We start from the raw sequence: 13,617 nt of genomic DNA, 5'->3' as shown, positions 1-13,617 counted from the left end.
ATACACAATTAGCATAGTGGGGGTATCGACCAAGTCTATTGATGGAATAGGTGGAGATAAGTTGGGAGAAGATTGTATGAACTATTGACTCAATTTCATGAACCCATCCTTAAGTACTTTCTTTGTTAACCCAGCCTACTTAGGCCAATTAGGTCTATGAACACAATAGGTGTTAAGGGGAGCATGAGTGGAGTTAGGTCTTGATTCTTTAAAGTTTGGTCCAAGTCCTAAAAGGGTATCTAAAACCCTAATTTTTTTGGCAAGTTGTTTTGGAACTATTGAAGTTGTTTCCCAAAAACTAGTTTCATTATGCTAGTACGTCAAAGAGTGCATTTTGGCCTTGGAGAAATGGTGGGTTGTTGAAACCTTTTAAAATGGCTTATGATATGATATTCTAAAATATAATATGTCTTTCCACTCCCATAGAAGTTTATTTTGAGGTTGTGTTCAAGTTTTGTGTGTATGTGCCAAGGTGTTGAGATTGGTTTTTCCTTAATACTAAAGATAGGAACAAAGTAGATGTTGGTTGATTTCTGTTTGCAAAAAGAGAGTTTTTCAAACTCATAAGGAATATCCCTATCAAGTGTGTGGGTTGATGTGTCTAAAATCTTCAAGATCAAAAGGGTCATCAAAAGGTTGGATAATAGATTTGGTCCATTTTGAAGATCAAGGTTGATTGGGTTGAGCTCATTGTGCTTCTATTAACCACTCTACAAGTTAGTAAAGCCACCCAAAGAAAAGCCCTATATTATAAACCAGCATCTAACAATAATATATTTGACATTATGTAGGCATTATTATAAATGAAATTTTTAGTACCATTGATTAGGATGATGAAATTTCCTAAAAATATGGAGAAGAAAATAGAACTATAATCAGATGTTGTAGATGCATCAAAAACACAAGACATTGAAATAAAAGGAATCAAATGAAGATATAACCAATGATATATCTCAAAACTACAATTACCAATAACCCATCACAAGTTGATCTATTTATATGATGGTGAGAGCACAAATCGAGACATAAATGAAGACAATAGAAAAGAAAATTTCTAGCATTTGAAATAAGAAGCTATTACATTCATTACAATCTAAGAAGACCCAAGTAAATGCCCTATGCATGACAATATTATCAAATTCGAGAGAAAAACCCTTCTCACGGTACCTTCTTCAAAAACTCCCCCAATACTGACTTTTCACTATAAGGTTGGGCCTTACATACCCTATTTTAGGTTTGGAGCCAAGAATGAATCTACATTTTAATGTTTGGTAGTTGGGCGCCAAAAAATAGAAGGTTCCAGAAAAGCAGTCCAACTTCCCATAAGTGTAACTTTTGATCTTGAACACAAATTAACAAATTGTTTACACTGTCAAAAATGTCTCTAAGTGATCTACCATATTATGAACTGCTTATGGCCTTCATACATGTTTAGGGGCCATACAGGGCCATTAGTACCTCAAATCTAACTCTAAAGGTTTTTCAAGATGTCTTCTAAAACTTAAAAGTGTAATAACTTTCAAATGGTGTATTTTAGTGACCTAAATCTTTTTCCAAGTGCTTAAAATTCCAATTGCTAGCTTCTCCTAAACTCACACCCTCCAATTATTCATTGGCCATCCTACAAAATAGCTCATTTATCCTACATTTTCACGTCAGCTTGAAATTTTGAATGCTGACCTAGAAAAGTAGGCGTGGAGATTTGAGAGTTGGACTTTAATTTTTCCAAATGGGTATCCATAAATGTAAAAATATCAAACATTAACTATCAACAGATATATTTTTCAGTGATGTAGGATTATCCTAACACCACTAGATACACCTACATTGTATGACCTTATTAATAAATAAAAAATAGATTAAGAATTGCATGATTGATTCTAGTGCAGCAATAAAAATTATGTCATTTGAGGTGATGAAATGGATTCAAATGTGGGTTGATGCTACTTATGGGAAGTGTTGTGCCATGAACAATAGGTATGTACTTAACAAGGGAACCTTATCAAAGTAAGGATATCCACGAGTGTAATTAAGATCAATCTGTGCCATATCCAGATACAAGAAGGAACTTTTGGAGCATTTAATGTGTATTTTTGCTATATCCATGAAGGAATGCAATCAAATAAACCTAATGCCTATTAACAAGGGGTGCCCTAGAGTATGAAAAAGATATGAAAGGTTTAATCTTGATTTCATGCTAGCAAAAACATGTTGGCCTTCCTCAATTTAAGCACGGGGTAAAGAACACGAATATCACCTAACCATGTTAGCTAATCATATATAGCATCTAACGTGATATTAGTACAAGAATATTGGGAATTATCTTCCAGTTTGAAAGCTGACATGGCACATCTGAGTACAGTTTTTTAATCAATAGCTTGATCACTTTCGGATTTATCTACTGGCAAAGCTAGCCGTTTGTGTTTGTGGAAACTCCCTCCTCTCTCAGTGATTTTCGGGAGAGTATTACAGTTGACAGTATACCAAGTAGACCGCTCTTCTTGAAACAACCTAAAAAGAGTTCAAAGGACTCCAGGTTAGCAATAGAGAACATTTTTTTGTGAGGACTTGGAACAATAATAAACTAAAAAGAGGAGTAAAAATTTATCTTGGTGTTAGAAGTATATTGGAACCTACGGGTGCTTGCAAAGCATTGGACATTGAACTACCAACGCATATTTGCATGTGGAAACTTCCTTGATGGAATGAATTAATGCTCGATTTGACTCCGAACACATAAATCTCACCTGCATAAATGAAAAACTCAAGACAGCTAACCACTCAATAAAATGGACTAGCACGCTGCTTCATGTTTTAACATTCTGTCAGATAAATTAGTTTGACATAAGCAAGCAAGCAATTAGAGATATTAACATAAGAAACAATGTAACAATGATATATTAGGAGAGAGTGACCAAAATGAAGAGCAGTAATCTCTGTGCTGTTACAAAATGAAAATAAGTATTGAAACCATTGACCTATATCAAGTGACAAGTACCAAAAGTCCAGTATTTGTGTTTTCAATGCATTAGACATGGAAATACCTCAGTTTCCCGGGGCTCGTTTGTAAGGTCACAAATTGTGCCATTGGTGTATATGTGAGCATGATACCTGCAATATTATAATAAGCAAGTAAAGTTCCACTTTTCAGTTCCCTTATAATAGAGAATATGATAAAAGAATATGAGAAAACAAATGAAGAAAAACAAAGCCAGTGTCCTAACATCAACTAAAATCAAGGATGAGTATATAAATGATTATTTTTAGCACTTAGAAGGATGATTTAATTGTCAGTGGACTAGAGTACCACAGATGTAAGGTAATGTTATGGTAACAGTGATAACGACTTTTCAAATCTGGAAACAATATGTTCATGTCTCATTACGAATAATGGGAAGAAAGCAAATCATGATACCATCATAATATTTGTAATTGAACAAGCAATACCAAGCTATATATTACTAAGATGGACATTCCTCTTTCACATTTTCAAACATTCCAAAAAACTCAAAAAGAATCTCTCTTAGCAATGTCCTGAAAAGAATGTGGTTAAGGAAATCCTTCAAACTGAGGAAGATACAATTTGAGACAATGAATACTGAAGATCTTTTGATAAAACCTTGAAAACCAATTTTGTTATTAATCACAAATAAATTATGACATGTTTTTCTTACCTCTGAGCAGCAGTTTTGGAACGGGGATCTTTCTGAAGGGAAACATCCGGTGAACTCTGATGTAAAGCTTCAGTAGCTCTCTCATCATAAACACCCAAAACAAATTGCTGCAGCAACTGATAATCATACAGGTAAAGTCAAAAATATAGCTTTTACCCAAGCCTAATTAATGTTTTCCGAGAAATGTTTTTAATCACAATTTGATATGAAATATCTTGAACACATTTGCAGCAACTCTGCAGCTATTGGATCCACCATGCAGAAAAGTGGTTGAAATTCAGGCATGGTTATTCATGAGAGCTTTACGGGGATACAGCCTCTACCTACTCTCTTGCAACCACAGTATGTATTTACAGAGAAAATCTGCCTAGAAATCGAGAACACCTGACCTAAAAAACAACATGGGAAATTCAATGCACTTGACCAACAAAACCAAGAAAAAGAAGAAAGTTGAATAAAGTACAGAAACAGAAAGACATATTGAAGGAATTTAATTTCAGATACAGCAAAATGTGTCAAAGATAGTTGATTATTGAAACTTTGCCATAAAGGTTTTGAAGAACCGTGCAAAACCATCCTGTTAAATTAATTCTAAAAGTTTATCAATCTGTTCATATTACCCTTCTCTTCCTGTCAACTACTGTAGGCTCTGAGAGAAGTCGTGTAAACCCAGGACTTTCAATGTACCCATGCGTTCAAAATCAATGGATGAAGTTCAAACTCTGAGCATATTTACTCGTCACCTTCAAGATGGGACTTTTGTCAATCTTAGATGGTAGATTATTCCAAGGCTAGTGACAAGTTCATGAGCTTAATCATTGTGCCTTACTTCCCTCTCAAGGCCAGTTGTGCATAAAAATTTCATGGATAATTTAGCCTATAATCTTCAAATTTTAGCTTTATGAATATATTAAATTATGCAGCACTATGTAACAAGACATACTCACTCTAAAGGTTATATCTTTAATTTTAATCGTATTTATGACTAAAATCACTTTTGGAAAATTTGAGCACACCAGAATCAGATAGATGCATGAAACAGTTTTATATCCAACCGATAGAAGCCAAGAACATTGCACTAAAATAGTTGGATTATGCTAATGGAAGTACATGTCACACTTTTCAAAAAATCGCAATCTTTTCAGTACAAAAGAATTATAAATTTCCAGCATCTTACCTTAACAGTTAATTGTACAAAGATAAGGCATTAATCAATTCCTAATGGGTAACAAGTGCATGTCATCATGATTTTCTTGTATTGACAGAAGTCAGAAACAAGTGTTAGCCTTTCTCTAAGTTTTTGTCATTGACGTCAAAAGAATTGCAGAACAAAGATAAACCACAGAATGAATAATTAGTAATATTAAAAATAATAATGCACTTGCAATTCTCTCTGATATATGACTTGTATTCAGTTGCTGTTACAGTTTTCTTTTTACAGATTTGTGAGTGCAAATAACTGAGAATTTTGAAATTGGTCATACTCGTGAATAAAACAAAAACCAGAATAACCAAGTAGATGAAATGCCTGTATAATCCAAAAAATCATTATGGCATAAGAATTCAATAATCTGTAACCCACAAGTAAATGGCTAGCATCTATCAGGTGGAAGAAATTGCCAATTTCTGAAGACAATTTCTGCAAAAACCATGGTAGTAATATAATATGGAACCTGACAACAAAGTGCTATGTAGCAGTTGTCGTATAAAAGGAAAGAAGAAGCGTAAGCACTTTCTGCATCAGTTATCAAGACGTTGGGTTTTCTTGTTTATCTATGATGCTTCTGTATGCTCGACAGCTCCTTAAATATATTATGTCCACTTGGTGGAAATCTTTGTTTAATCTATTTCATGTGGCTGAAAGAGTTGACGGCATAAGAAAAGAAGTTGACGGTAATAATTTGAAAACCAGTAATCTGACAGTGGGTTGTTTGGTTTGATTGGTTGCATTTACAGGCTGAAGGTATCAGCAGATAACTTCCTTCTAGCCATTTGTGATTTTATATAAGAAGATGAGGAGATTCGAAGAAATATCGTGAGTAAAAAGAATACAAACAAAAACGTAAGAAAAAACTGGTCAATAGACTGAATTTTATATGCTCTGGAAGAAGGAAAATGTGATGATGAAAAAGATGTCTATGGTAAAAGTCTGAGAATGATTAGACTTTTATTTTTTTGAAAAGGAAAGTAGACTTGTGAACATCAAATCACAGGTATATAATAATATTTTGAGATTGATATTTCCTGAGATATGTATATGTCTTTCAAATTGGAAGACTATACTGCCGTGACTTTTCCAAACTTTAATTTCAAAGATTTTTCTGTTGACTAACATCTTCAGCATTCAGAATTATCTGTTGTATAATCTACAGACCAACAGAGACTGCTTGGGTGATTTATCTAGTTCACCATGTTTTTTTGAGTATCGAAAAAGAGTTAACACATGTCATAATTTGTTATGTTGTAGAACTAAAGGAACAAATGAATTTTCAGATTGATGCTTTTAATTGGAGAGTATCTTAGTTCACACTGATCTTTCAATCTGTTTGAATTCAGGATAAGGGCACTTCTGTATCAGTTTATCATTGATTTGAAATTGCAAACCAGGGTTGATATCTATATGGTTACCATTAGTCGTGAAACATTATGTTTGTAGTGATATCAGAGTTGGAACTTTAAAATAATGGTGGATTTGCCACACTGAATTGTTGATCTGGAGGTATTGAGTTGCTGCTCATTTCAACGAGACTGTATCTGGAAAGGCTGGTGCTTTTGAATTAAAGGTGTTGGGTGACTCCTTGGGTCGGTGCCCTAAAACTACTGTAACTATTTTGATTTGTGAGGCTGGATTAGGACAGTATATCCTAGTAGCATTATTCACCCTAATTTTTCTCATCTCGGGTTTCCACGTCATATTATTGTGTTCAGTTTTAGCAGTGCTTATTCTTGCTTTTCAGTGTGATGTGTTCATTTCTATTTTCAATTGGAAGTAATTGATTAAAAAAAATTGAAAAGTAAATTTGATTTACTACTGATTCAGTCAAAACTCATTTAATGCCTTCAAGAATTTCAGCTTAGTATGATTTAAATGTCAAAATGTTAGGCATACTGTAAAAAATTGAGTTTTGCAAATGCAGGAAACAACATTTTTTTTTGCAAATGCAGGAAACAAGTCTTTTGACAAGAAGGAAACAAAAGTTTGGATAAAGAAAGAAAGAAATCTTTTGTTGTTGAAACAGCCTTACATGCAATGAGAGAACATCTTTGGATAGTAGATAGTGGTCAGGTGACAAAAACAAGTTTCCACATTTACAGAGTGTAATAGTGGTCCTGTGAGATTTGAGGACAAGTCTTTGGTGCAGATTCATGGTAAAGGTTCTTTGAGTATTGACTAGTATTTTATTAGCAAATAATGTATGATACGTTGATGATTTAAAATACAATTTGCTAAGCGTCAGTCAATTATGTGACAATGCTTATTTTGTAAATTTTAATGCTCAAGGATGTGAGATGAGAAAAGTTAACTCCAGAAAGCTGATTGTTGAAGGAAAAAGAACCAACAGTAATGTTTATGATTTAAGAATGTAAAATGTAGAACTTGTTAAGTCAGATTGATGAAAGTTGGCTTTGGCACAACAGACTAGGACATGTCAATTTTGAGAATCTTGAGAAAATCAGTTATTTGAATTTAGCAAGATATATGCCCAAAATTGTCAAACCTAAAAATATTATTTGCAAAATCTAGCTACAAAAAGTTTTAAATTAAAAGAACAATCAAGTTTACAACCTCTTTAAGTTGATCCATGTTGATCTTTGTGGACCAACTAAATGTCTAAAACTAAAGGTTTGAAAAAATGAAAGATATTTTATGTCACTTGTAGATAATTATTCTAAAATGACATGGGTGGCATTCTTAAAAGAAAAGTCAGAAGCATTTGAAAGGTTTAATCTTTTTAGGGCAGTAATTGAACAGGGGTGAAGAGTTTCTTTCTAATGAATTTGTTGTTTATTGTATTTTGCAACTGGAACACTGCAACAAAATGATGTAGTTGAAAGGCAAAATAGAACAATCAAGGAAATGGAAAGCACTCTACTTAATGAAGGTACAATTTCTAATAGGTTTTGTGTGGAAAGAATAATGTTTTATTAAAAGAGGAGGAAAATTTGAAGAGTTTTGATTCTCAATGTGATGAAGGTCTGTTTCTTGGTTATTCAACTCACAGTAAAGCTTATAAATGTTATAACAATAGATTAAAAAAAGTGGTTGAATATGTTAATGTAAAAATTGATGAAGACATATACAAAGACAACTCTAAAGATTCTATTGTTAAAATCATATTTGAAAAACACAAACTCCGCAAAAACTTGGTCGGCCCTAAAAATTTGAAAAACTCAGAATCGATTGAAAGTCGGCAATAAATTGACTCTTTTATCAAATATTTGAAAATATATAATTTCTTAAAATATTCTTAAAAACACACACATATACACCCCATTTGTAGAACATATACTGGTTTGAGATTTCCATCATATATCAATCAAAGTATTGAGTTAAATACATAGCAATTGCTCACAGCCTCACCATTGCAGACAAAAAAAACAATGGCAAACAAATGAGAAAACCTTATTTAGCATTTAACTAATTATGTTTTAAGTTATTCGTGGGCAATGTGAGGGTTTTAGCATTTTTTCTTTCCAACATCACCATACAATAACGAAAAACTTGACTGCAATTTTTTGGGCGATTATATTGTTTCCTATAGTGACACATGATATATCGTCATTTTATCGATATACCACACATATTTTCAACCATAATTTAAACAAATAATGTGCTTCAAAATAATTCTACTCCTTCAAATGAATCTAATGAAAATACTTCTGCAACAAATACTTATATTGATGATAATGAAACAAATTTAGAGAATGCCAATCTTTTGAAAATATTGGCAAAAGAAACCTTCTAAATTTTTAAAAAGAAATCATCCTGAACAGCGAATTATAGGAAATAAAGCTGATGATCAAATAAGGAAAAAGGTTATATAAACTTATAATGAGGAAGACTACCTTTCTTTACTTTTTGAAATGGAACCTAAAACATACAAAGAAGCTAGTACACATGATAATTGGATTAATGCAATGAAAAGAAGACTTAAGCCAGAATGAATAAAATACTTGGGAGTTGGTTCCTCAACTATCAAATAAAAATGTTATTGATGTCGAATGAGTGTTGAGAAACAAACTAAATAAAAATGGTAAAATTGTCAGAAACAAAGCTAGATTGGTGTGTAAAGGTTACACACAAACTGGAGGGATTGATCTCGAAGAAACATTTTCTCCCATAGCCTGATTAGAAGCAATCTGTATGTTTTTTGCATTCTCAGTATATAAAAAGTTTCTCATCTTAATGCAGTAAAAAGTATTTAAATATTTACAGGGTACTATTGATTATGGCTTGCAGTATCCACAAAATGATAAGTTTACTCTTGCAGCTTTTACAGATGCAGATTAGGTAGGTTGTGTGGATGATAGACAAAGCATTAGTGGAGGTGCTTTCCTTCTACAAAATAGGTTGGTTGCATGGCTAAGTAGGAAGCCAAATTCCCAAATAAGTTGCAGCCACTTCATTCTCATACTAAACATATCTTTATCAAATATCATTTTTTGAGAGACAAGGTTGAAGACATTAAGATCAACTTGAGTTTGTGCCTACATGGTGTTGAAGTTTGTAGCTGCGATAGAGATCTTCATCTCTGATTTTATGAGATAGAAATATGTTTGTTATGACCGTTATGGTCATTTTCAGCTGAAAGAGATATATATGATTATAATTAAGTTAATATTATGTGTCCTACGCCATGCGAAGAGGCATGCGTATGGAAATGTTAAGTGTTAAATATTTGGAAATTTGATTGGTCTTACATTCAAAATTTGAAGAGACCTTCATATGTAAATATGAAGAGTCAAATGCAATCTATTTATGTGATTGCTCAGTGTACTGTAATAAGATCAAGTGAAAAGCCTTGTACTCAAACATTTTATCATCAATAATATATATATTTTGCTCGTGTGGCAGGGTTTTTCCCAAGATAAATCTTTTGTGTTTTCTGTGCATCTTATTTACTTTTCTTATGCTGTTTATCTAATTTCTGGGTATAAAACTTAACATCGTATCAGAACCTAGTTAGATAACAGCAATTAGAACTTTATGTGAAAGAAGTTCCTTTATATGTCTTCCAATTTCATGTGCCCAAAGTGATGGTTGCTGAATTATATGTTTTAAGTGTTTGTTGAGTTGTGTTGTGTGATAGCTCATCCATGCATAATACTAGATAGTCATTTTAGGTCATGTATTTCTTGATGGTGTTGATTTTATTGTGGAACTATATGGCATCAACAGCACTCAGGATCTAGCCATTAGCAATGTTTCTTTCACGAAGAGTATTCAAGCAATACATTTTTTTGAAGGGCCTCCATCGAGGTTTATATTTGTTCTGGGCAAAAGTGAAGGATATTGTGCCATGTCCCCTTTCTAGCGACATGATTTCCACAGTAGATTTGCCTATCATTGACTCTCGTAGGCAAACGATTTGGAGAGAGAGTCATTATGTTGATCAGTGGTTGTATATTGCTCTTGGAGAGTCATAATTGAGCCTACATCCAGTTGAGTGGGGCCTACATGTTCTAATTTTGAGTTGAGATTGCACTTTTATTTTATAAAGTTATTTTATAATAAAGTGCATTATAATAAGATTTTATAAAAAAATGTTTCTAGAAGTTCCTAGTGACTTCTTAGAAAAGTTAATAAATTGAGGGCTGGAGGCATCCATTTGAACAAGCGATTTTGTGGATTCAACTTCTATTCATCTTGGAGCACTTTGTAGTCATTTGGTCTGCAAATTTCCATTAGATCTTTGGGAACGAAAACTCCCTTGGATTTGCATAACTGAGGAAGTGGAATATCTTCTGAAGGGTTGCTCATTGGATATGGTATTTAGCCATTTCATGGTGGATTATTCTGAGAATTGATTTGAGAGTTTAAAACTGTCTGCAAGGAGGGGTTTGGAATTCATCATATCATTGGAAAATCAGTTTGGTAAAATTGGGAGGTCATTCAGTGCAATTTTCTCATCAGTCCGTACCAGGGCCTGGACTCACATTTTTACTCATAACTTCATATTGCTTGGGAGTTTGAATTTATGCTTTGGAGGGGTTATATATTTACCCTAGGCATTTCAGATCATACCAATTTCGGCATCCAATACCCAGCAAATTATTTTATAATAGGGTCGTACATAGCAGTGTCGTACTAGGGCTTGAGACACAAATTTGTTCATATCTCACAAACTATTCAGAGATTCATTCAATGCTTTTAAGAGGTCATTTAACAACCCTAGGCGTCCCTGTTTGGGGTATTTTCGGCAGCCATTAATTTGCATAAATTTCAGTACAGGTTCCGTACTGTACGGCTTGTACCAGGAAGCTATACGGCAGGGAACAGAGGTGAAAATTTGGGGTGCAGAATTGTCATCAGTATATCAAACTCTGACAACAAATAGTGGCAGCAAATCTCCAGGTTCTTGTATTTGATTTGGATAGCATAAATTGCATATATTCAATTCTTGTAATGCCTTAAATCAGTCACTCTTTCTAGTTAAAGAATATTGTAGCAACAATCCATTATACTCTCAGAATTAAGTCCTTAATAACACATTGTAATCAAATTTCCTGAATATTGTTATTGGTACTGTTATTGTTAATTGTATTGCATTGTTATATCAGTCATACCTTGTGAATTTGTTGCTATACTACATTTTAAACAAATAATTAGTTGCATGCCAAGTGTTTGGCGGATTGTCACAGTTCAGCATTGAGGTTTTAGTGGCCTTTATAGTAAGGGTCATTACAGTGGTATCAGAGCGGTGTTCTTGCCATCCTGTTGGGTAAAACATCTTTATGCAACCTTATTCCAGGTATTATATAAGCAGAAGAGCAACACTTAAGGGTGAACAGAAATTCAGAGATATGGGTGAGAGACAGTCACAGAGTCCACCTAGATTTCCCAAAAATGATGACGATGAGACTAGAGAGTTTTTCAGAATCATGACTACTGGACAGCAAGAAATAGCCCAGTCATTACAAGCATTGACTACCATGATGAAGAGAGTTGTTCAGCCCAAGGTTTAGGAACACGGTAGAGGTACACCAGATCATGATAATAGAAGTGTGGCAGGCTCACAGGGTGCTCCTAGGCGCAGATCATGGACAGCAAATAGGCCTACTCGTCCCACTTTCCTTAGGGAGGAGGCTCAAGAGATGGGAGAAGATGACTTGCCGAATGATTTTCAGGATGATCTTAGAGTTGCTATTGCAGAATGGCAGGCATTACCACCACATGTGCGAGAGTTACTTAACTTTGATCGTTATCTGAACTAGAGGAGAGAGCACATGAGTAGTCGTCAGAACAGAAGACCTAGAGGAGGTCATGATAGTGAGTTGCAGCGAGCTGCTGGCAAACTCACTTTACCATCTTTTGATGGCAGTGGTCAGATGACAGCACAGGCGTGGATTCATAAGTTGGATACTTTCCTAGCATTGAGGCCTATGTCAGAGATAGATGCCATCAGATAGGCCACCTTGCATTTGGAGGGCGCAGCTCATGACTAGTGGTCACATGGTATGATTACTTTGCAGCACAATGAGGTGACGTCTTACTAGGATTTTGTGGATAGATTGGTTGAGCGTTTTGATAGGAAGAATCCAGAGATTTATTTTTGTGACCTCGCACAGTTGAGACAAACAAGCAGCTTGGAGGTTTATATTAGTGAATTTCAAAGGTTGTCAGTTATGGTACAGGATGTGATTGAGAGGTGGCTGGTTATCTTGTTCACAGAGGGATTGTCTGAACCCCTGAAGGGTTGGATTAAGGCATTTGATCCACCGACACTACAGGAGGCTATGAGAAAAGCACGGAGTATGGAGCTTATAGCACCTTCTAGCAGGTTCACTTCCAGGAGTACTTCTTCTTTCAGAGATAATAAGAAGTTTGATAAGAATAAAGGGAAGAATGTTGATACCAAGGGTAAATCCACTACACCCTTGGATGCAGAGGCACTGAACGACCTGCGCAGGAGGAAGCTATGCTTCTATTGCAAAGGCCCATATGATAGGGACCATGATTGTCCTTTGAGGCCTAAGGGAAAGGCCAACAGAGTTATGTGGGCATATTACAAGGGATCATATTCTGACAGTACAGCACATGAGGATGATCACAGTGATACAGAGCCTGAGGGAGAGACAAAGGTTCCAGAGTATAAGGGGGAACTTGAGTTACATTTACAGCAGGGACGTTTGTCTAGTATTCAGCAGGAGGGATCCTTTAGGTTACGTGGTGTTCTAGCAGGACAGAAGGTGATCACATTGGTTGATACAGGTGCTACACACAACTTCATTGATGCACGACTGGTTGAGCGCCGTGGTATTAAGACAGAGGAGTTTGAGGGTCTCCGAGTACAGGTTGCTGATGGTTACACTCTTAAGTGTAACAAGATGGTTAGAGACATGCCTTTACGCCTGAATAATTATGAGTTCAAAGCAAATTACCATGTGGTCAATATGGGTGACTTGGATATCGTTTTGGGTATGACATGGTTGTGTTTATTGGGTGAGGTCACTTTCAGACTTAAGGACATGGAGATCAAGTTTGAGGTAGATGGGAAGCAACATGTGTTGAGAGCTATCAGGAATAGTGACATCCGAACCATTTCTTTCAGGCACTTGGAGAGATTGGTGAGACATAATGATATTGGATGGGCAGCCTTGTGTACTCTCATGCCCACACAAGAGGGACAGCAAAAGACAGAATATCACCCAGACATTCAGTTATTGAGAGATAAGTATGACAAGGTATTTAGTGATATTCCAACTGGTACACCACCTGATA

The 13,617-nt window shown here is 34.9% G+C and overlaps 1 protein-coding gene across 1 annotated transcript in view; it reads right to left on the bottom strand.

The window, feature by feature from the left end:
• Nucleotides 1-1,921: 1,921 nt before the first annotated feature.
• OS9 (ER lectin-like protein) overlaps nt 1,922-13,617 on the bottom strand; it is a 94,214-nt gene continuing 82,518 nt past the window's right edge. Inside the window, exons 5-8 of the mRNA XM_089792157.1 lie at nt 3,675-3,790; nt 3,045-3,111; nt 2,638-2,747; nt 1,922-2,511 (exon numbers count right to left, since the gene is read on the bottom strand). Coding sequence (XP_089648283.1) covers nt 2,367-2,511; nt 2,638-2,747; nt 3,045-3,111; nt 3,675-3,790 — 438 coding nt within the window. The 3' untranslated portion in view covers nt 1,922-2,366. The remainder of the gene's footprint in view (nt 2,512-2,637; nt 2,748-3,044; nt 3,112-3,674; nt 3,791-13,617) is intronic.

Source organism: Cupressus sempervirens, chromosome 7 (genome assembly GCF_028749045.1).
Source record: "Cupressus sempervirens isolate cs-2001-9-10 chromosome 7, ASM2874904v1, whole genome shotgun sequence".
NCBI lineage: Eukaryota > Viridiplantae > Streptophyta > Pinopsida > Cupressales > Cupressaceae > Cupressus > Cupressus sempervirens.
This window is presented reverse-complemented; position numbering and strand designations above follow the sequence as displayed.